At 33.1% G+C, this 25,927-nt stretch overlaps 1 protein-coding gene across 4 annotated transcripts in view; it reads right to left on the bottom strand.

Moving 5' to 3' along the window:
- The window catches only part of LOC118181650 (uncharacterized protein CG43867-like), a 404,498-nt gene that overhangs the window by 4,395 nt on the left and 374,176 nt on the right, over window positions 1-25,927 (bottom strand). For all 4 annotated transcript variants that reach the window (XM_035350823.2, XM_035350824.2, XM_035350825.2 and 1 more), the window contains 3 exons: window positions 24,311-24,440; window positions 13,589-13,666; window positions 9,084-9,233 (listed from right to left, as the gene is read on the bottom strand). In XM_035350823.2, coding sequence (XP_035206714.1) covers window positions 9,084-9,233; window positions 13,589-13,666; window positions 24,311-24,440 — 358 coding nt within the window. The remainder of the gene's footprint in view (window positions 1-9,083; window positions 9,234-13,588; window positions 13,667-24,310; window positions 24,441-25,927) is intronic.

Here is a 25,927-nt window from a genome sequence, read left to right as displayed (position 1 = left end):
TGTCTGGCTAAGAGGAAGAACAACAAGCCAAAAGGCCTTAGTAAGGGATATGACCTACCCTAACAGCACTGTCTATTGATACTCAACACTAGATTATCTACAGTTCTTGGGGTAGAAGTTTCTGTTCTTCAAAGAGCATCTGTTTTAGTTGCCTGGCATTCTCCAGAGGGTAAGATCATCTCGCGAGGTGTCCAGTGAGGTGAAGTAACCAACACATATTCAATGGAATTTAAATCAGGAGAGCCCAATGGACAATCCATTCTATGTATATCTTCACTTTCCAGGAGCTTCTCAACAGCATGAGAGTCCTACTTGGCTATACAATGTCATCCATAAAAATAAAGTCTGGAAAAATGGCATCCTGAAATGTGAAGGAACCGACTTCATCACAACAATAATCTTCAGTAAGTGAACTGTGATCATTTATTAAAACATCTCTGCATACACAATCAGGGCATCCCAAATGGTCTCCTTATCTGATGTTAGTGGGATAAAAGCATGCCCCTACCTTTATACATATCAATTGGTGCTGAGAATATTTGTCAGGCTGAACTGACTCTCATCATTGAAGAGGACTTGACTCCACTGATGAGGTCTTTGGGTTTCTTTACACCATTGTAAACAGTGCCACTGATGGAATGCAGCATTCAGGACAGTTGGCAAATAGGTCACCTTAATTAAGTTGTCTGACTGCCATGTGCAACTGCTGTGCAATGTTTCCTGCTGTCTAGTTTCGGTCTCATTTCTCTTGCACAGCAATATGTTGGTCATTAATCTTCTGGCCAACCATTACCAACCTTTCTTACAGCTGTACCTATCATTCGGACAAATTTCCAATTTGTGAAAGAACACATTTATCAGTTGCAAACTATTGGGCAACAGATCTCAAACTACACCTCTCGTCAAGCTTGCCAATCATTCTACCATGTGTAAAAGCATCCTGATGTTTCTTCATAGCTATATTGCATGTGCAATCTCACTTTCGCTTGCAGAAGGATGCCGAGAAATGGACTTTCTTCCCCTTAAGTTGCTTTGCACTACATGTGCTGAGTCCTCGAGTTTTGTGTGCCCTCATGTACCCTTCAACATCATGGTGCTGTTATTTGCATATAGATCACCTTTATACTGAGTTTGTTTTTCATTGTACTGATCGCAAAAAGCCCTTTTCAACAAGTTCATGGCTGTATGTTGAGAAATGAGTTTGTAGCTCAAGTTCTGCACGCTAGTCTATATATTGTATACACTGTATACAGTATATATAACTTAAAATTGTACATATATATATACCACTTAAAAAGTGATACTTGTGTATATATCACTTTAAAAATATCTGCAGTTCTAAATAGTTATATATATATACATATAAAACTATTATTTATATATATATATACACATACAAAAAATATGTCTTAGGGATTCACCACATAAATTCTAACCCCCCACAACAACTGAAGGGGTGAAAGTGTGCTTGTTAACAACATCAATACATTGTCAATGTACTGTCATTGGTTATGGTGCAGTTCCTTAACCAGCAGGCGTTTGAAAGTGACATGCAGGAATCTTGGTAGAGAAAAATGTCTTTTACAGCATAAATGCTTTTTCTTGAGTATTAAGTTCCCCATTCTAGGACTTCATAAGAAAACAATTCTCAAAGAAATTTTTTTTGGCTGGTAGTCTGGTTATGTTAATCGATTCAGGTAAAGCAACTTGAGGACTATCTGCCAATGGGGAAGGATGCTTTCATGGAGGATTTTTTAAGGGAAACTGGCTCATATCTACATGGAGAAAACCAGGGAAACCAACCATGTAGCCAGTCTCTTCACTGGGATTTGAACCCAGGTTTAACTTTACCGCTTGACCTGCTGGTAGTCTGGAGGTTTGGATGTTAGATCATGCTGGATATAGGATGCCCAGTTTTGGTGCTTTGTACTGTATTAAGAGAGATAGAGACAGAAAGGAAAAATCTTGGCTATCTTTAAAGTTTCTATCTTGATCTATTCATACATTTTAGGGGAATGGGAAAGGTTTCATCAGCTCTTCCTTTATACCTGCGCTTCACCTAAGATGTCATTTTTCATCATGAAATTATCAGGCCAATAGGTTTACGAATATGTATATTTTTCCTGCAGCTGTATAATGAATTATTAAAGCTTACATACAACTTTCTTTCTCTTCTATTCGAGCTTAAAAATTGCCTAAGTGGAGCAATATAACGGTCATATCGTAGCCTCGGAATCAGAACTGTAACTAGGATAATTTTGCTTACAGAAAGTCCTAATCTAAAAAATAATCATAGAAATGCTGATAAATATTTATTATGATCTTCTGCATAAAACATGCAATTAGAATTTCATTGAATCTATATTCAATGACCATGTAGATATTATCAAGGCAATGAGAGTTTTCATGAAATACTAGGGACTCATACTATAATTAAATAATCCTTGTTCAATGATCCTTGTTTCTACGATTAAATAAAAACAATTAACTCATCAGGATTTTCTTTCTAAGTTGTTACACTCTTCAATGGAGTGAGAGGACACTGATAATTAATTGAGGGGTCAAAGAGGTCACTGGGTCATTGAGGGGTCAAGAGGTCACTGAGGTCAAGACGACATTGACAAAATTGTGATGCATTAACTCTCTGAGCGGTGCAGGATTTTGGATCTGTCATGAAGACCTATATTTTAACAACATTTATTAGCTAAATTTGAACAATTATTTTAGCCTCTATTTTCATAAACTTACATTCATTAAGATGACATTTAAATTATTAAAGAAAGTAAGAAAGTAAACTATCTTAAATTGAAGCTAATATGTGCCAACATACAAACAATCTTATGACCGGACAAAGCCAGTCATGCTGGAGTCGGACACTGAAGAGGTTAAATAATGTATTAAAGGCCTGCATGTGATTTGGCCACTTAATGCATCATTCAGTGCCACAACACTAAATGCAAATAGTTCTCTGCATTCCTCATCAGAGTTCTACATGATTAGTATGATAATATTCTCATCCATCATAGTTGGCTAACTGAATATCCTAATTATGGAACAAGGCTTGTTTCTGATGCTGAATAAGTTCCTTCAAACTTTGAATCGAGTCATTCCAACAAGCTACTAATAAACAGCTCTACAAAGATATCTTTTAATCACCTGAGTCTCATGAACATCTCTATTCAGGCATGAGATTTGTTATCTTTTGTCAGAAATTGCTTTCTTTTTGTATTTTTCCTTATTCTTTTTAATGGTCTTCATTCCTTCCGAACAAATGGAAGGTTGTAAGAACAAAGGAAAAAAATAAGTACTGTAATTTCAGGCAGATAAGATGTAGTTTATATTACAGTACAAAGTCCAAAATCCGGACATCCATTATCTGGAATGATCTACAATGCGGACCTCAAAACCACCACCAACATTTTTCTCATAGGCTTTATGCATGTGCATTTGACACTCCCCCCCACGCATAATAAAACATCTGGAGAGTTTCAATTCTCAATTTCACTTTGACACTAAATAAAATACCTTTCTTTGAAGAAACACATCGTTTTAGCATAAATTTGTACGATCAGTAATTTGGCTCCGTTGCTGCATGTCTGCTTGGCACACATCTCAAACCGAAACATTTCACATAGATACATCATTGATATGATGCCAACCTGGAGAATCATTATTTATTATACTTTCCTTTCATCACCGCATATTTATCAAAACATGACAACTTGAGTAATGACTCATGTAGCGATGCCTAAACGATTGTTTTTTTATGTTAGTAATTTAATAATAAAGGAGTATGGTAACCTTTTATGCTGACATTACGCTTGGCAACGATTACAGATTTAAGTTAAATGTGCTAAAAATGTTGACAAGGAAAACTTTACCAAAAATTTCTTTCCATATGCTGAAATAGATTTAGTTGATAACACTAATATAGACCCAAATATTACATTTAGGGCTATTTGAATTAAGAATAACTGACATAAACCCAGAACAAGCACCAGAGCTCGTATGGCTGCAACGAGTCGGAGAATTTAGGAACCACAGTGATCGCATCAGGTGGTAAGATATCTAGCGCTGGCCCTTAATAACACTTAAGTACATGTAGGAATTTATTTATTCAGAACTCTGACAAGCCTTAAACATGAGCAAGAAATAGAAATAAGTATAATAAATAACTAAACTAATACAATTCAGGCTTAATTGTCTCAGTGTGCAATAGAAGCAAGATAAAATTCAACGGAACAACTTGTCGTTAGTCGCCAAGCTCATGATGCATAGCCAAATATGTATAGTAAAGGATAGCTAAATTTGATGATGATAGCCACTAATTTGAAAGGCTTTTGGATATTGCAAAACAAAGGTGAAATTTTCCAATTAACGGATTTTGTAAAGAAATGTGGAGAAGCGGTAATAAATGAAGATGATATAAAAGAAGTTTTTCATTGTGATGACAATGCTTCTCAACCATCCATCAATTAATGAATGGCGAAATCTGTTATATGTTTCTAGATCCAGAAAATACCTCTACTGATAATGAAGAAAGTGACAGAGAAGTTACTGAAAACAGGAAAATTTCAATTGACAAGTTAGTTGGAATTCTCGAAACAGCAGTTACAAGACTTCAACAATGTAACGAAACAAGAGATTATGTCTGTCTACAGAATTTAAGAGAAAGTATTAGCACACACACACACACACACACCAAAAAAAAAAAAAAAAAAAGCAGTTTAAACAACTTAAATTGAAAGAAATGTTTAATAAGGTAAAAAAATAAATATAAAGCTTTTTTTTTTGTAAATTTTGATACCCTTTAGATCATAAATACTTTATTATTTCATAAATCATGATTTCATATTTTTAATTTTATAATTTTCACATGTCATCTTACTAGATTTAAACTGATGATCTAATACCTGGAAAAATTCCAAAACTGGAATCACCGAAGTCCCAATGAGTCCGGATTTTGAACTTTGTACTGTATAAGGTTTTTCTCCCACCTTCCTAGCATGCCTTCGTGGTGTGGTGGTCTGCATGCTGGGCACACATTCCAGAGGTTCATGGTTCAATTCCTGGCGAGGGTGTTGCTCATTTTTCTTCTCTTCTGCTTTCAAAATACCTAATGTTTCTACATGTTTAAAAGTTGAAAATTTAGGTGTGCTGCATATCTACCAGGGAGATATATCTGAAGACATTTTATTTTCCTTCTATCTTTGAACTTCTAGTTTACATCGTAAGTTGTGCCCAAGTGAAACAGTTAATATGGAACTTGCTACAACATTTCAGCCTGAAGTGCTCAGGTTGTGGCAAGGCAGTGCAACAAATCTGAACTTGCTTGAAACTTGCCTAACTATGGTAGGTGCCCTCAATGAAAAGACAGAATAATACATGTAATTTCTGTTGAACTTCATGGGTTTATCTGCACTTTCTAATGGTCATCTTATTTTTAACAGGCCACAGAAACTTTTACTTTGCTATATTCTTATCCATGTCTCACTATTTTGTGGCTTTCTTATTGCTCACTTGTTGCAGTACGTACTTTATCCTTCATGCTTGATCAATTTTTAAAATTATTATGGCTCAAAGAAAAAAACTATACAGCTGCTTTTAACATTGAAAAAAGTGATAGAAATTGGAAATTCTACTGTGGCTATAGAATTTTAAGTTGACAAAAGATGCATTCGGTGGTGGAAGTCTGAACACACAGCATTAGAGAAAATGCCTAAGAAGAATAAAAGATCTTGTCAGATTGGTATAATAGTTTGGCCTGTTTTGGAAGACAACTTAGAGAAATAGACAACAAAGCAGAGATAAAAGGGATTATTAATGTTAACAGAATTCACCTTTAAAAAAATAATTGCTCAACAAATGGGCATTAAAATCTTTGATGGCAGATCTAATTGTGTTTCAGATTTATGAAATGAAAGAAATTATCCATCAGTACCCAAATAACAGTTGGACATAAGCTTCTCATGGACTGGCTTGAAAAAAAAAAAAAAAAAAAGCTTTTTTTGGAGACACATACAAGAAAATTAAGCAACAAAATCTAAATAAAAAGCAAATAATTAACACAGATAATGTGCCTGTTACTTTTGATTATCCTCTGAACACAACTCTTCATGCAGCAAAACTATTTCTGTGTTAACAACTGAGAATGAAAAGATTTCTTTTACTTAGGCATCGGGTTGTGCCACTGAAGAAGAAAAGTTAACCCCTTTGATAATTTTCAAAAGAAAAATGGTTCTGAAAGGTTTGGTTTGGTTTATGTGATTATGGCAAAGCCTCAAGGGAGCCTGCCTAAGCTGAGGGATGCTTTTGTGGAGGACTTTTTATGGAGAATTGGCTCGTGTACATTTTACACAAGGGGAAAACCATGGAACCAGCCCATGCATCCATGCATCCAGCCCATTTGTGGGTTTTGAGCCTCAGACTGAACTATGAGTGTTCAATGACTTTACTGATCAGCCCCTGGTGGGTTAAGTTCCAGAAGGAAACTCCTCTAAAGGGGTCACTACTTGCCTCAATAAAAAACGATGGATGAGCGAAGAAGTTATTTTGCTTGAGCTAAGAGAAATTTATTGAAAAAGAAATTCTGGATTCAATGCAATCCCATTTAGTGGATACTGTAAAATCCAAATGAGCTCCATGAGTAAATGTTCTTTTCAAAGGGTTAAACAATGTATAATACATAAATTAATAATATAAGCTGGTTGTTCTTCAAGCTAACTCTTAGTTTTCTTAACAAAGAAACCTACTCAGGCCAATAACTAACAATATGATCCACTTAGATTGGAAATTTATTTACAACTGCACACTGAGTCATTCCTATATTTCTAAAATTGAGAAAGTTAACCCTTCTTGAACAGTTGAATATATCACAGATCTCTTTTACCTGCATTTTATTACAAGGCTTGCTTTGTAACTGTGAACAATATAAAACGTACAAAGCACCTTGGAAAAACCTAATAACCAGATGTCATATACCCTTATTTTTAGGAACTACCTTCTGTCTTAAGAAATAATACAACATATATATATGTTGCTAGATAATATATATATTATCTAGCATGCAAAACCACTTAAATTGTACTAAAGTAGTTGCTTTTCCCAACTGTTCTCTGCGAATTTCTCCATAGACTATACATTTAAAAAATATTTCAAAACAGTGGTTCTCATATCTTTCATGGATTATTTTTAGCAAAAGTCTAATATATAATAGTCTAATATATCTCTCCCTAAAGACATTTATTACATCACCTTAAAACTTTTAAAAATAGCTTTTATTCTAAAAGCATATTCATACAAAAAAAAAAAAAAAAAAACTCAAACCTATTTATATAATATTACTGTTATTATCTTTAATTCTTTACTGAGAGTTGTAATCATCAGTTAATGAACTCTAATTTAACTGCATATAAAATGGCCATTTCCATTCTTTAACATTTCTCTGAAAGAAAAAATATATAAATGAATCTAAATGCAAATTTTTCTAATCAAAAATTTTTATTTTAATTCTGCAGCTGACAGACATGAATCGTCAGAAATTTTTTCTATGCGGGACAAGCTTGCATGTATTGATGTAATTGTTTTATATTTTATTATCCACTTTAAATTTTCAGTTGGAGCTACAGCTCCATATTTAGATTGATGATCTACTTGTTTAAGTATATCAAGGATAAATTAATGTTCTCTTTAAGCAGATCATTGTTGTAAAAAGCATTATAAACCTTTTGGCATGGCCAACATTGTGCGGAATCTTAAACTTCATAATAAAGTTTTTTTTCCTCACATCACATTGTGAGAACTACTGTTCTATGGTTGGTCAGTTCAGCACTCATCACAGTAACCTTGAATGTTTAAACGGACTTGATATACAGAGTACTTTTACAATATTCTGATGCCTCTCTCACAACACTTAATTAAATTTAGTCATATCAGCAAAAAATGCCATACATGCAAAGCATATGGAAATTAGACAAGGTTGGATGAAGTTACAGTATTGGATAACAACATGAATTCAGGTAACTGAGTGGGTTATTTCATATTGTAAAACACACATCTTATAATAGTATCCAAAACTGGGATGAAGTGCCACTAGCCAACTTAAAGCACACTAGTCATTCATTCATGGTAGGATTACTGAACACAAACTTTTTCACTATGTCATATGTGTTTAAGGACAAATTTGTATTTTGAAGTGATTGCAAATGTTCCTTGTAGGAGCCACTGTATAGATTACATCAGCTTGTTATAAACATGCAAAGCATCATGATCATGGCATTAGCTTAAGAAACAATTTAGATACCTTTCAGGTCACAGTGGGAGTCAATGAATTGAGCACACAATTCTTTTATGAACGGAAGAACAATGAAAGCCAATAACAAGTTTAGATATTTGTTGCACAAAATTACCAGGCATACTGAGTATGAAAGAAATTCAGGGGGGATCAAGCATTCACAAGCACTGGATAAATCACCCTAAGAAATTGTTACTACATAGGTCACATGTATATTTGGTATGAAACTACTCCATATTGAAGCGCATTGCTGATTTACATGCCACACCTCATTTTATGGCAAGTTTCTATATAAGCGCAGTTTTTTTAAATGCAAAAGTGATTCTCTTATAGCACACATCTTATAATTCTTATTCATATGTCAGTTTAGATTTGATAGTATAATTAAAATCCTTTATAAGTTTCATCAAAATCTTTCAGGTAGTTTTTTTTAACCACGATTTTTTTCACTATTCCTTCATAAACTGGAAAGCAACCTAACTAATAAATTTATAGCAGTTCCACATAAATGAAGGGAAAGTATCCACTTTTCAATTTATATAAAAGTGCCTACATTCAAAGAAATATTAAAATAGATTTTACACATTTCTAATAGAGAATAAGTACTTGCTTACATCTGAAATTACACATTTTTGCTTAAGCAAAATAAAATTTTGAAATCTGCATTAGTACTTTTGTTGTTGTTGAACAGGACTGAATTAAAACTACAGTTAGATAATTCTAGTACACAGCTACAAAAGTTTATAAATTATTGTTTTACAATGATCAGTATAAAGAGATGTCTGTTTACCTTTGGCTTTGCCATAGCAAAAAGTAATCGTTCAGTTGAGTTCCTTTCTTGCCCTGGAACTGAATTTCGAGAAGAGACAACTAGCATGAAATCATCTTTACAGCCCCCAAACGTCATCACTGAAGAGTATGCATAACGAACTAAGGATTGCTAAAAGAGATTCTGTGTAAGTTATATTACAGTAACAACAGAAATCATACTTAAAAATTTGGATTTCATTTAGAGGCATAATAATACATAAGATTATAAACACACATGCATTTTTCTTCAATATTTATAATGTACAAAAAGTAATTTATATTCGGAAATTTAAATCAAGTAAATATAGGGTGGGGCATTTTAAACTAAATATAGGGGGTTACCTTTACATCATTAACTAACTGGATACATACATAATTTGACAAAGATGAGTATTAAGAAATATAAAAAACTTCTAAATTAGATCAAAACACTAAAGTTAAATAATTCTGTTGATCCTCTTGCAAAATAGCAGCACAATTCTTAGTTTATAAAATTTCATTGAAAAATTATGTTAACTAATTATAAAAAAAAAAAAAAAAAAAAAAAAAAAAAAAAAAGAAAAGAAAAAAGAAAATTTATATGAGATATTAGTTCAATAAAATTAATGTTTTATTTTATATATTGTTTGTAAATTTAATATTATGCAATATTCATCTAATTTTATTTGACAGAATTTAATGTATTCTACAATATGACTGCATACGTTACTGCATAGTTGTACATACTACATAGAAAACTTAATAATCATTGGCAAAATTTAACTTTGTGCATGCTGCATATTAATAAAATCTTTGTAGTTTGCTTTTCAAAATAATGCAAATGGACTGAACTATTTGATAAGGTTGGTTGGTTCTCAGGCAAAACATGTAACGTTATCTGCTTTAGAAGTGAGGAGGATGGAGGATTTTCTTGAGAAATCTACCATATATTTTATGTAAGGGAATCTTAAAAATAATAATAAACTCCATGGAAATAGCATGCCTACTGGGATACCAGAATGAAATTAACTTATCATTTAAAAAAAAATTAGATTAATTTTAATTTGCTAATTTGGTGAATTTATTTTCATGGTTTGGTTTTGCACTTGATTTGCTTATGCTATCTGAATTTAAATGATATTGTAGATTAGTTCGAAAATTAAATCTTTTATATTTTTGCATATTTTAAAATTATTTTAACTTTAAATTTGCTTTTTTACATATATACATGCTTGTTAAAATTCAAATTTGTTTAAATATAAATATCATGATTTATACACTTAACCATTGGTAGACCATGTCCAAAAAGAGGCATGTCCTTGTAAGTTTTCTAAGCAAAACTGACCCACATTCACAAACATTACACAGCCAGCATATTCAACACTGGCAGTAGAATATGGGATGAATTATCAGGACATTACAGTTTGAGACACTAAACCACAATTAGTTAGCCTTCAATATTACAAGAGAGTAAAAAAGTTAATTAAAGAATACATGAGGTTTTAAACTATTATATTTTATCCCAAATGGCTAAGTGGTTAGGAAAGCCTACTGTGGTACCAAAGGACCGGGTTCGAATCCCAGAGAAGGCAAGGTTTTAAGTGTCCATCCCTTCATCAGAGGCAACTGTGGCTGCCTATTAGGTGTCTCCACAATAAAAAATTGCCTCCACTTCTGGCCTTAGAAATGGCCAATGCTGATTAGGAAAGTGTCCACTATTGGATTAAAAAATATTTCATAACATTATAAATGTCCATTAGTATTTAAATGTATCTGCAATACACATAACTAAGCAAGTCTTTCTATAGAAAATATAAGAAACTACACCACACAACATTATCCAAGATCTAAATAAAGAACCTTTCAATTCTTAAAACTGTTTTAGCAAACAAAGTTTTCATATTAATATATTATATAGCAAGAATTTCATTTTAAGGTATTACAGAACAGAGCTCCTTAGGAATTATGAATTCTCTTCAAGAAGAATTGTTTAACTTCACATTGGTAGACTCAAACTTTAACAAAAAAAAACAAACAAAAAAAATTATTCACAGTGGTAGACTCAAATTTTAACAAAAAACACTTACGCCAAAGAACAGCTAATGTTTGGTTAAAATCACATGCCCAAAAAAGGTCTAAAAATTAGATTTAGGCATTATGTAAGTGCAATGAAATCTAGAGAATTATGCTTCCTTATTTATATGTAATAATATTAATCCATGTAGTAATAAATACATAATAATATTTATTAAATATTAATCTTATATTTAGAGACACATTTTTAGCATACCCTCACAACATACTCTTTATTTCACGTTTTGCCTGCTATTTGGAATGTTCCACTTTAAAAAAAAATTCAAGAGGGAATGACATTTTGATACACAGTGAGAAAGGGTGAGCATCACTTCTCAACAATAGGCAATATATTACATGACATTAGTTGATGGAAATGAGCTTTTTAAAGATATAGACCCCATGGATAAAGAATATTTAATCCCTTTTACCATTTTTAATGCCATAGTATTACTTTCACAGGCTTCTGTAACAATCAAACAGAACAAATGCTCATTTTCAAACAAACACAGATCTACACAACTATGAATCTAACTAAGGAATACTTTTTTTTTTTACATCATTTATAAAACTATGTATCATATATTCGGCATATAACACACAGTTTTAATTTAAAAAAATAAGACTAAAATTTATAGGTGTGCTTTATATGCTGGACATAAAAAGGATAAAGGGAAAAATGAGCATACAAAAATTAGACTTCGACATGTACCTAAATGCAGTTCATTTAAAAGAACTGACATAAGAAATTTAAAGTTTTCATTATTGGGTAACATGAAACATTCAGCAGATTCATTTTTTTTTAAATATATTCAAACACATCATCAAATTTTGTTTCACCTTCAACATCACTGTTACTCTCATCCGTACTCCATCTAGATTATTAGATATACTAGATTTTTTAAATGACTTTTGAATTATGTTGGGTTTAATTTCATTCCGTGCTTTTAAGATCCATTCACACACTATTTCTAGACTGGCATGACACATTTGGCCTCCTTTTGTAAATGTTTTTTCATCTTCTAAAATCAGCATACTCCACTGACATTTTCAATTTTCTCTGAATGGCTTATTGATGCATATATCTGAAGGCTGAATCGATGACACTAATGTGCCTGGAATAATTGTCAGGTCTGTATTACACTCTTTCAGCAATTTCTTTGTACTACCCATCAGATGGGATTTGAATATGTCCCAACTAAGACTTTTTGGATTTTTTAAGGCAATAGGACACTTTTGCCAAACATTTCTTATCCACAATTTCACACGATTTTTGTTCATCTATCCTTTCTCATCAATATGAATGAAAACACCATTTGGGAAACTGCATTTTGGCATCATCATTCTTTTAAAAATAACCATGGGTTTTAATTTTATACTGTCGACTAAACAGCAAAGTATTACAATGAGGTAAGAAGTTTCATGACCTGTTTTTTTTTTATTATTATTATTATTATTATTATTATTATTTTATTTTCTGTCATATCAAACATCACTGGAGTTCCATCCATATTTCCAATATGTGACAGTGAATATTTTTTTTTTCTCTTTTTAGGTCAATAACATATTTCTGGAAACTTATCAACTTATTGCCCAAATCTTTCAGAAGCCTTTGCGAAACTTTTTCCCCCCTCATAGGCTTCAAGTATTCCATGCAATATATCGACTACACAACTGAAGTTGCTTTGAAGCTTTCACTTTCATTTGCATTCTCTTTTGCTCACTTTAAGGCAAATAAACATATGCTGTTTCTTGTTAAAATGACTCCTTTCCGGCGATTTTCTAGGAACCAGTTCGCAACACTTTCTTCTGAGCAATACCATTTTGTTGCTCCTTTATGCAAAGCACATTTACTCTTTGGCATAGTAATTATTGTGATTTCATTTCCCTTCCACTCATGTATACAGCTTTCACCAGCACCAAACATCCTTGCTGCAGCACAATTCAACACAAATTGAATGACTTTGCATTTCAAACCAGCACTGTGTTTGTGATGTTTGACAGGAGAACATTTGGAATGTTTGAAAGCTTGGGAAAAGTCTTTGAATGAATGACTTCAAAAGATAACAGCATCACACATGTATCTTTCAAGTTTCTTTATAAAGAAAATGTTGTGCATTATACAGTGAATCTATCTAAAAATTAAAAAGCATAGTTCAAAATTATAGGTGTGTATTATATACTGGATTATATGGTAATTAATTTGAAACTCATCTAGTAGGTACAAAAGTTTAAAAAGAATGGGAAATAAAAATTCGTTAAAAAGGTACACTCTTATAAAAGGAAAAAGTTTCTTTTCATACAATGGTCTCTAGTCACAAGTAAGTAAATGATGAAATTGAGTACAAATGTTGTACATTATTCTGAAAATAATTAACATTTTTCAGGTACTTATATATAACAAGTAAGGTCAGAAAATATCCGTTTTCATACCATTGAGCTTGCATCTAACACTGCAATGCAGTTCTCTGCTACAGCAAGCCACACATTTGGGTAATCACTGCATTTAAACTGGAAAAAAAAATTATCATAATTTTTACAAATTTCAAAAACTTTGGAAGAAAATTTTAAATCTTTTAATATAACAGTAAAAAACGGTTTCTTTCATTTTAACAATACTTTGCTGATTACTTTTTCAGAGATCAATTCTAACAATCAAAATACTGCAAACAAAGATTCACAATATGAATTCTCATGTATTGAATCTTACATTTAAAATGCAATTAATATGAGTTTACAGATAATTATTTTGAGGAAAAAATACTGCATAAAATTTTGTTTTCAATCAGATACTTCTATTTTGATAGGAGACAGAAAAGTTTAATACAATGAACACACTGTTCCAGCATGAGGAAAAGCAAGTTTCTGCAAAGACCCAGCTGCCATATCTGCATGATTATTTCACACACCTAAAAGTTTAGCTTGATATTACAAATAATTTGTACAAGTTTAAATAGCTGCTAAAATATGGAAATTACAAAAGATTTAAATTTTTCTTCCAAACTTTTTGAAGTTTGCAAACAGAGTGTCAGAATGCAGACAAACTAAAACAAAATATCATAATAAATATCTTCTAATCAAAAGTGTCTATCAGAATCATGAATACAACACAAGAATTAGGAACACATTATGTGTGACTAGATTCAGTAGCAACCCTACACATGTGCAACAACAGCAGTAAATTCATGCATAATCGTACAAGTAACAAAGCAAAATGATCTACATGTTGTAAATCAACAGGACAAACCTGAGATTTCAAATATTGAAAAAGGTAACACAAATATGCCAAACAATAAACTGAAACTATGGAATGAAAGGTGTGGTCCCTTGAAAGTATTGCATTCTAAAAAGTTGGAGTATGGTCTAAAGATATTAAAATGTAAAAATGAAACTGTGTTTTGTGAAATTTATACCAAATTTAAACTAACAAGGAAACATTCCTGAAGGAAACACATGCAGTAAACTGATATTTTTAAGCTTGTACTCACTGATACTTGTGGTCCTATGATCGTCACATCTTTAGGTGGTTCAAAATGCTTCATAACATTCATTGATGACAAATCATGGACAATTATTGAATACACCCTATGGAAAAGGTCTAAAGCACCTGAAGCATTTAAAAAGCATAATTTTCAGGCTAAGAAACAAACGGGAATGCAACTGAAAATAATTTGCATCGAAATAGCAAAGAATTAAAAAGCCAAGAATTTAATCACTTCTTAGAAATGGAGGGCATTAAACACTAGTTTTCAGTTGACTATAGACTGCAATAGAACTAAGCTGCAGAAAGCGCTAATCATACCATAAGTTGAAATGGCCAGATGTTTGCTATTCAAATCAAAATTACCCCAAGGATTGCGCATACAAATAGCATCAATAGCCTCATACATCCGTAACCAATGCTGCTGTGAGAAATTCAGTGGCTGTGTAAACACAATTTTCTTTATTTTTTATGGTTTGGCAACACTATTTTTTAGCTTTTATAATGTTAAAAAGAAAGGCAGAAATGCACCATGTTTTGTACTGAGGTGGACTGCCTGTTTTATTTTGATCACTTATTCCTTTTTTATGTTTTTCTACTTATGGTGACCCAGACGTTATTTGAACAAACAACCTTCTGATAACATAGAACTTATTCTCAACTAACTGAAATAGATCATGAAATAAGCTCGTAATTACTAGAAGATGAAGATGAAGATGTTACAAAATATCAAAATGAATGTGCAATAATAAAAGAATATAACGAAAATTTCATAAAAGCTGAAGTAAACATAGAAATGCATTTTAATAGAATTTTTAAAGCTGAGAAGTTGCATTAAAAGTCTTTACTCATTCACCTATTTTTCTAATGGCAGGCACTTGCCTATGCCATCATCGGCCACTCCTAAGGCCAGATGTGGTGGTCTCTTTATTATGGAGGCTCCTAATAAGTGGGCCACCTTTGCCTCCTATGAAGGAACAGACAATTACATCCATGCCTTCTCCTGGATTTGAACCCTGGGCCCTTCGGTATCACAGTCAGGTTCCCCTAACCACTATTCCGTCTGGGCAGCTTCTTTGCTCACTCAAAAACAATGCATAAGTAACCAAAGATCGAACTTTTGATCAGGAAATCAAAGATTGACTTGCTTTTGGGAGCCAACTTCAAAAGAATAGGTGAAGACAATTATTCCGCAAACTTCTATTCCATTGTAATGTGCACTTGTTGTGTTGCTGATTTAATTACAAAATTCCCAAAAGTGAAGAATACATTTTTGTTGGACATTCTGAGAAAACCATCTACAGAAACCTGGAACGTGTGAAGTAACACAAGGTTATGATGTTAGATTTTTGGAGCTTCTCGGAACTGAAGCAAGATCGGAATCTTCAAGAGGTGACGAACAGGAATTCATCAAATTTATTCTTACTACAGAAAATTCAGAATCTAATATGAATTCCAATGTGCCCAATGCAGGGAAAGTAGATGTTGAAGAAAATGTAATTGAAGGTCAAAGCTAAAAAAGAAAACCAGGCAAATGAAGAAAAGTCTATCAGGAAAAACATGCTAATTTGGTAAACTTTGATGCTTTTGCGGTTCCAGAAAATGTAGAAGAAACTATATCTAGACCAATGCAGAAACATGGAGAGCAGCTATGCCAGAAGAATAACAATTCATTAATGAGGAACAATATGGAGAAATTAACCAATTTACCAGAAAACAGAAAAGCCATTGGCTGCAAATGGGTATTCTGAATAAAGCAAAAGGCATATGGCACAGTCAATTGGTACAAAGACAGACTTGCCACTAAAGGATGCTAAAAACAATAGGGAATAGATTATACAGAAACATTTTCACCCACAGTTCGCTAAGTCAATTTACGGACTTAAACAAACAGGATGAATGTGAAACCTTAAATTAGTGAATCTTTGCAGAAACTTAAATTTGAAAATTTAACATAAGATAACCGTAGTTATATGTTCAGAAGCAAAATTTTTAAATGAGGACATTGGGTACAATAGAACAGTGTTTAAGCTTTAACATTGAAGAAAATGAAAACATATCAATCAGCAAAATTCAGCAAGTGAAAGAACTCATGGCGAAACTATTAGAAATAAACTTAATTTTATTTTTATGATGTTGTATCTGGCAAAGCAATGCTATAAATATACACTCTATGTTCTTTAATACTCATGTGTAGCACTTTTTGTTTTTTGCTGAATGGCAACAGTTAGTTTAGTCAAGTAAATAAACATGTAACATACATTTGCGGTTTGCTTATTTCTTTCTACTATATTTCAAAATATATCTGACATTTTAGGTAATTTCTATCATGTTATCAGCACGATATGCTGTACAGAAGTTTATTTGGCAAAAATGAAGAAATTTTGATTTTTTCCAAAAGAAAAGAAGCAACATCCACAGTGCCGGCGAAGCTAAGTCTAACACGTTGAAAGCGATCCGATGGAAGAAATTAAGATTCAGAAACTCAACGGAGATAATTACAATGCTTGGAAAATCTGAGCACGAGCTGTTTTAGTTCAAAAAAGTTGTTGGGAAGTGATTGATCCAAGTTATGGTGCTGAATTAAACAATGACGAAAAGAAAATTAATGAGAAGGCCTTAACCTTTCTATTCTTAGTGGTTGAAGACCAGGTCTTAGATGACATCACTGACTGTGAAAGAGCGAAAGAAGCATGGGATACTTTAAAAGACATCCATACAAAATTCGGACTCTTGCATTCTCTACAACTTTTAAAGGAATTTTTAATGTAACTTTAAAACCTAGGGAAAGTGTCAGTTCTTATCTAAGTCGATTGATGGACCTTCACTGAAAAGTATCGTCTTGCGGACACGGACTTGCAAATAGAGAAGTTGCCCTCGTTATGTTAATGGGTTTGCCCAAGGAATATGAAGGCCTTATCCACAATTTAGAACCTGAAGAAGATACGTTGCCAACCCAAATCGTAAAATTGCACCTCATCGTCGAAGAGAAAAAATTACTGCGCTACACAGAAGTGAAAACAGAAGTTCCTACCAGTAAGGTCATAGGAGAGAAAGTGCTCAAAACTCGAGATAAGTACAGAACTAAAACTATGCAGCCATTACAGAAACAGTATAAAAATATTGAGAGAAAAACCCGTTGCTTTTCTTGTGGGGAGTGGTGTCACATTGCCAAAAATTGCTCTGCTGCTAAAACCCCACATGCAAAAATGGTTTCCAATGAAGTATATCAAGCACTGTTTGCTGATTCTTGCGGTGGGAAATCTGTCTGTGATTGGTACCTCAATAATGGAGCCACTGCACATATGTGTTCTCAAGAGTAGAAAGTTATGAATTTAGCTTAAGTGAAATCACAAGTTGAGATAGCTAATTCTGAAAAAATTGAAGTTTCTGGTATGGGAGACATTGTTTTGAATCCTGTCAGAGAATGTGGGAAAGATGCTATTCATCTAGCAAATGTTCTGTATGGCCCTAAGCTTGATGGTAACCTTCTTTCAGTGGGAAGAATAGAAGAAACGGGAATGACTGTTTCCTTTGAGAGGGGCAAAGCAATCATAAAAGATCCAAGACAAGATAAGGTCATTCTCACACAGGCATGGAAGATTATACAAAATTGAAGAGAAGCAAATGCACAAAATATACCTTTCCAGACATGAAGAAATTATGCATCGAAGATTAGGACATTTCCACCATGATGCAATTAAGAAACTTATGAAAAGGGATGATCTGAATATGACACGTGAAGAAATCCAAGAAAAGGAGACTGTTTGCTCAATATGTGCTTTGGGCAAAATGAGGAAGACTCCATTTCCCAAGGAAAAAGCCGAACGTTCAACTAGATTACTTCAGTTGATACATACTGATGTAATTGGACCTGTCACACCTGCATCAAAAGGTGGATCAAAGTATGTCGTTACTTTTGTTGAAGACTACTCAAGGTATGCTGTGGTTAAAACTATAAAATCTAATGATCAAATCCTTGAAAAATTCATGGAATATAAAACAAATGTTGAAAATTTGCATGGACTCAAAATCACTACTCTACGAAGCCACAACGGAGGGGAATATGTCAACAATGAATTTGATGATTTCCTGACTAAAAGTGGAATAACAAGACAACTCACAGTTCCCCGGACACCACAACAAAATGGAGTTGCAGAAAAAATGAACCATACTCTATTTGATATGACTAGATGTCTTCTCCTAGATTCCAACATCCCACAAGAATTGTGGGCAGATGCTGTGACTACTGCCTGTTACTTGCGCAACAAGTGTCCATCAAAAGCTACCGAAGGAAACATACCTGAAGAACTCTGGACCAAGAGGTCACAATTAGCAAATTAGTCACCTGAGAATATTTGGCTGTCGAGCGTTTGCTCAAATTGATAAAACGCTACAGAAAGGAAAGCTAGGGAAGCGTGCTCAAGAATGTGTCTTTATAGGATATCCCGAAGGTGTGAAAAGATACAAACTATGGAATACAGAGGTAGATAAGTTTTTAGTGAGCAGAAATGTTTAATTTGATGAGACTGTTCTTTCACTGAGAAGGAGCCACACAGCTACTCAAGCAAAGAAGGAAAATGAAGTGACCTTTAACTTATATCATGAGTACAATTCTGACAGTGAAGTAAACGTTGTTCCATTAGAAGTACCCATCAGGTGCACCACCACAGGAGTTGAAGATGTTGAAAGCCCATTAAATGACACAGCAGAAGAAACTGAAGACACAAAATCAGCATTCCAGGAAGATTCTGATAGTAGTAAGGAAGACCCTATTGGAATCAGGAAAAGCACTAGAGAAAGGAGAACTAAGACTTACTATGGGGATCCAGTGTTATATAAAGCTGTTTGTGAAGAACAACCTGCCATCAAAATCTGTAAGAACCCAACAAGTGTAAAAGAAGCAATGAATTCACCAAATGCAGAAATGTGGAAAGAAGCCATGAAGGAAGAACTGTCTAATTTGTATGAAAACCAGACATGTGAATTGGTTCCAAAGCCAGCTGGCATCAAACCCATAGGATGCAAGTGGGTATTCAAAGAAAAACAAAATGCAGAAGGAGAAATAACCAAATTTAAAGCTCGATTAGTAGCTAAAGGCCACTCAAGTCCCTGGTAGAGATTTTTCAGAGACTTTCTCCTCTGTTGTAAAGATAAAATCTATAAGAATCCTTCTAGCCCTTGCTGTCAAGTTACAAATGGAAATTCATCAAACGGACATCACTACTGCCTATCTAAATGGCTTACTCAAGGAAGACATATATATATATATATATATGTATGGTACAACCTGAAGGATCTCAAGAGCAAGGTAAACAGCATCTAGTGTGCCATTTAAAGAAAAGCTTGCATGGCTTAAAGCAATCCGGAAGACAATGGAATGAATGCTTTGATACTTTCTTGAAGGATTGTGGACTGTCACGCTCAAAATGTGATCCATGCATTTATTATCATCCAAACAAAGCATTATATCTTGGTATCTATGTAGATGACGTGTTAATTTTTGGGACCCTAGAGGAAATAACCACATTTAAGCATAAATTTGTGTAAAGATTCAAAGCAAGACACCTTGGTGAAGCAAATGAAATACTATCTATGAGGATCCAGAACCATACTGATGACACCTTAACATTAGATCAAACAGCTTATATAGAAGAAATTCTGGAAGAGTTCAAATTAGAATCAGTCAGGGGAGCATCAACACCCATTGATCCCATTGTAAAACACCAAAAGCTAGATAATGAAGAGTGGACAGATATAAAAGCAGAAAGTGACCAAATTCCATACAGGCAAGCCATAGGTAGCCTATTATACCTTGCTTGCAGAACATGTCCTGATATTGCATTTAGTGCAACTTATATGAGCCAGTTTAATGAGAGGCTATCTGAATTTCACTGAAGAAGTGTTAAATATCTTTTCTGCTATCTTAAAGAGACCAAACATCTATCCCTTACATTCAGAGAGACAGGAAGAGTCCTTGAAACATTCTCTGATGCTGACTGGGATGCTGACAAGGACAACAGAAAGTCCTTCAGTGGATATGTTCTGATCTTAGGTGCTGCTGCAATATCTTGGTGCAGTAAGAAGCGGTCTACTGTTGCCCTATCGTTGGCTGAAGCCGAATATGTGGCTACTGGCCTTGCTACAAAGGAAGTTTTATGAAGGAGAATGTTGAAGGAACTGAGAACGTTGAAGTTTATCCCATCGCCCTCAGTTATAAAAGTAGACAACCAGGCAGCTATGTTCATTGCACAAAACCAAACTACATCTGAACGCAGTAAGCACATGGACATTAAGCATCACTTCATCCGTGACAATACTGAATAAGTTGTGATTAAATTGGAATATGTAAATTCCAAGGAAAACATAGCTGATCTTCTGACTAAAAACATTTTAAAGGCAGTGTTAACCAACTTAAGAAAATATTTAGGTTTTCACAAATAGCCCTTCCATGTGTGATATAAAAAGTGCCTGTGTATGCTCGTAACACTTGTAAATTTCGTTTACCAATTTTTTTAATTTTCAGTTATGAAGAGTTACTGTAAATATCCTTTTTTTTTTTTTTAAATTCCTAATTTTTTTTTGGAACGTTGTATTTAATCAATTTAAGTGAAAGTTCTTTTAGGCATACTTTGGCAAGGAGTGGTAGAAATAAACTTTATTTTATTTTTATGATGTTGTATCTGCCAAAGCAATGCTATAAATATACATTCTATGTTCTTTAATATTCATGTGTAGCTCTTTTTGTTTTTTGCTGAATGGCAACAGTTAGTTAGTCAAGTAAATAAACATGTAACATACATTTGTGGTTTGCTTATTTCTTTCTACTATATTTCAAAATATATCTGCCATTTTAGGTGATTTCTACCAGAAATGCTGTGTGTAAAGATGTGAACCTATATTAAGACCCTTAGAGCTGTATCTACATGATCTGATACTGCAAATTCTGTTAGTAGACTTAGTTAAGTTAAGAATCACCCAAAATATTTTCATTAGATTCAAGCAAAATGCATACTACAATACTGCAAATCTATGTTAAAGTTTAATATAACTTACTGCAAAAGAAATGAAAGGCTTAAATGCTATGTAGGTATGCACTGGGCTCAAAGGAAATCTTTTAGTGCGAATGGTTTCATATCAGCAGGAAGCTTCATTTCTTTGGGAATCATAAAAGCAAAGAATTGTAGCACCATCAAGTATTAAAGCAAAATACATATCATTAACTGAAGCTTCAAAAGAAGCGATGCACTTCCGTATGCTATTAACAGAGCTAGGTTTTTCGAAGATAGCAGAACCAACTGTGTTATATAATGATAATCAAAGTGCACAGCATTTAATTAAAAATCCAATTCTTTACTCTCAAACAAAGAAGCATAAAGTTCAACACTATAAAACCCACAGCAGAAGCCAAGAACGTTGTGAAGACTGTGTGTCCTCCTGATGTGCCTATACAAGGTGTGTGTCATACCTGATTACTGACGTGGCCAGTAGCCGTGATTCTCTCGAGTATGGTTTGGCGATGGGATACATGGAATCCTGACATGGAAAATGGCTGTCAAAGAATAAAATGGTAATAAGAATCTAGCAGAATCTCTTAGACAGCATTTATATGAAATATGGTATGGAATAGTTGAAGCTAAGTACCTGCCCACAAGTCAAGTATTAATCCCCTGTTATCAACCCTCCATCTTATGCATGTTATGCTTTTCCTGATAGGTCGTAAGTTCAAATATCCTGTTCATCGGTTTTGTTAAGTTCAAGGAAAGCACCCATTACAGGTTATGTTTAACTTAAAATAAGTATGCTCCTTTGATAGGTAACCAAGTTTCACTCTATGCCAGACTCTCAACACCTACCCCAAATTAATATTCAACATACACAAAATAGCAGCATAGGCATATAGCTGATTCTTGCATAAAAAATTATTACTGTATATAAAATACAGTTAGTAATGCATAATACAAAATGCTAGTACAAAAATATATAAAGTAAAAATGATTGTTGTACATTAAGAGGAATTACAAAAGCCAAAAGGTACTGCTCACTCAATCTAAATTTCTTCATGTTTCTTCTTTGCTAACAATGTATCAAATGTTGATTTCTAGACAGCCATGACATTCATATCAAATAGTGCATTAATATGACATTCTACCATCTCAAATTCCATCAATTAAGGACTATCTTCCAAACACAATGTAACAATTTGGAATTTTTTTTTTCTTTTGGTAAAGAATTTTTTTTTTTCAACACACTGAACATCAGCCCTCAAAAACTTAAAATCATGACATAAAAAAAATCAGGATTACCTATTAAAATTTATGTATTATAATAAATTATTGTACGCTAAAATATAGTATTTCATGTATGTCTTCCATATGCGCTTAAGTGGATTAAAAGTACAGGTTGTTCATGCTTTGTTTTCCCTCTTAAGTAAGCTGACTTCCTTGCTTTCATGTGGTTTATGTAAATCTGTCAGGTATTTTAATCACTTTCATTTAATAGAAACTATATTGATAATTAAATAACATGATTTTCCTAGGTATTTCCACATATGATGATTTACCACACTATTTCTTTACAACTGATGGTATGCTTACAGATTTATTAGTGGATCAGCAATATTCAGCTTAGAACTGTTCAACTTGGATTACATATTATTAGACCAGGGATTAGCACTACTGATCTTCTATGCTAAATTTCAAATTAAGCACACTAAAATGATCAACTGACTATTAAGCACACTAAAATGATCAACTGACTATGACTCAAAAAACATGCAAAACTCAGTGTTAGTAATAGCATATCTGATGGATTGAATAATATAGAAAAGCAAAGGATATAGAAAAATCCATACAGTGATTACTCTGGCTGGATGCCAATACATATTCTTTTGATGGGGAAGCATAGTTGCATTAAACTTTAATTGCTTTTGTTTTTGCACTGCAATTTAGTTACTTATAAATATTAAAAATTTATTAATTTTGTGAATAAAGATTACAGTACATTTTGCTAAGCCAATGAGCAGGTTTCTAAATTTCTTTTCTCCTCCTGTATCATACTGTCTTGTTGTCACAATGATTAACATTTTTGCATCATGAAGCAAATGCAGCCAATCTCAGCAATGAATAATTTGCTTGTTTTCATGAAACGTTCTTAAAACTAAATACAAAAGTAATTAAATCGCAGTACCAGCTGTAAGCACTACCCTTCTCACAGCTTTGCAACTAGTCAGGAATGTACACCACTGGTTATATAAATGATAAAGGCCTGATATTGTAATGAGATCTGATGTGACATAATAGCTTATCTTTTTGAGGATTTGCATACAGATGTTTCTAATGTCGCTCTACTATTATCTTAAACAACTACTGGAAATGGTAATATTATATACAACTAATGATTTTACATAGAAGTGGCACATGTCAATAAAAGCTGCCATTCCTTATAATGCAAACTGAAATCTCTATTATTAATCGTATTTTTTTATTAACCAGAAAACACTTATTTACATACAAAAAACCATATGAATGTAGAATGTTGATACAGTATTGTACTATGTTATAATGCTGCACTATGTAATATTATATCAACACCTTAAAACTCATTTTTAATACCGTTTTTACACTATAAAAATTATAATTTATAATATACGAAATTAAAAACAAAAAAAGTACCTTAGCTAAAAATAGCTTCCCTCCGCAGAAAGACCATTTCCTTGCACAGTTCAGATAAATTCGAACGCAGTCTACAGTATTCCGACCTCGTAAAGCCATCCACCTGTCCTTTATTATCTCTTGAAATCTCCTATGACATGAAAGATAAAGAGTAAGTCTATTTTTCAACAGAAGCACAAACATGCAAGTAAAACTTATTTAGCATAGTAAGCATCTGAACACTCTAGGCCTGAGGAAAGGAGGCTTTGTCAGGCATTTTTAAAAGGAATATTGGCTTATGTTTACTTTGTCTACATGGAAAAATAAGCAGGCTGTTCATTCAGTGATGGGAATCAACCTAAGGATGAGTGGCCAGCCTTTGGGGAAAAAAAAAAAAAAAAAACTATGCCCATGTACACAGAAAAGCATGTGTAGTTTTACATATTTTATGCTACACAATAACATAAAATAACAGAATACAGATTGAAAAATATTGCTTAAATAACTGAAACAGCACCGAAATGTTAACCGCTGGTACAATTCACTTAGAAATACAACTGTTGCCACTATTATACATAATTACATAAATAAAAATTACCCATCAACAACCCTCACCAGTCTTATCACCTCAGCTGCACATATAGAAGTATTTGAAAAAAGGTAGACAAACTCCTAATACAAAGTTTCTTATAATAAAATACAGAATGTTATGAAAACAGTCTACAGTCAAAAGTCGTTAATTCGGACCTCAAAGCTACAAACTTTCTGCGCATGCGTCGCGTTGACCTTTACGGCTGCGAATATGCTTGTGCGCGTGCACAAAATAAGTTTACAAGTGCGCGTTTAATGTATAACGGACGGTAGAAGTTAAGGTAAAATTATCTAATTATCTATTTCAGTTAATGTTGCAGATTGCGTTGTTCCTTAAACTTCGAATTGGATCCGGCTTATTTTTTTTTTGCAGACTGTTAAGAGCAATTTTATAAAAGTAAGCTTGAACTTTCGATTATGTCAAATAGAATTTCTGATATATATTTATGTAAAGGACGTACAAAGTGAAAGTATATTTCAAAGTTCATTAAATTAAAAGTGGAATTGCTACAAAAAATGGATAAAGGCATATCCTTTGTTTATCTAAACTTTGTTTATCTTTAACGCCGCGGCTGTTTATCTTTAATGCCACGGCGGGAGCGTAATGAATTGGAAGTTGATCTGCCAGCACTATCCTTATCTTCAGGGCAGATGTTTTTATTTTATTTCGCTTATAATTCCTTACTAAATGTAGTATTTCATCTCAATGTACTCCATCTTTGATATGATTTAAATCAAATTCCTCGTCATTATAATTCGCTTCCGATAGCGAAGAAAGTAACAGAGGTTATTGAAAATGAAAAAATTTCGATTGACAAATTAGTCGGTAGACACAGCAATTATAGGACTTAAACAGCGGAATTTTGTAACTGAACAAGAAATTATGTCTGTTTATAGAATTAAAGAGAATGTATTATCACGTAAAAAACAAAGCAACTTAAACAACTTACATTGAAAGAAATGTTTAATAAAGTAAACAAATAAATATTAAGCCTTTTTTTTTTGTAAATTTTGATACCCTTTAGATCATAATTGTTCTTTATTTCA

The sequence above is a fragment of the Stegodyphus dumicola genome, chromosome X1, assembly GCF_044657685.1.
Source record: "Stegodyphus dumicola isolate Sdum_Otavi_A_Nest chromosome X1, ASM4465768v1".
NCBI lineage: Eukaryota > Metazoa > Arthropoda > Arachnida > Araneae > Eresidae > Stegodyphus > Stegodyphus dumicola.
Note: the sequence above shows the minus strand (reverse complement) of the source record. Positions and strands in the feature narration are given on the sequence as shown.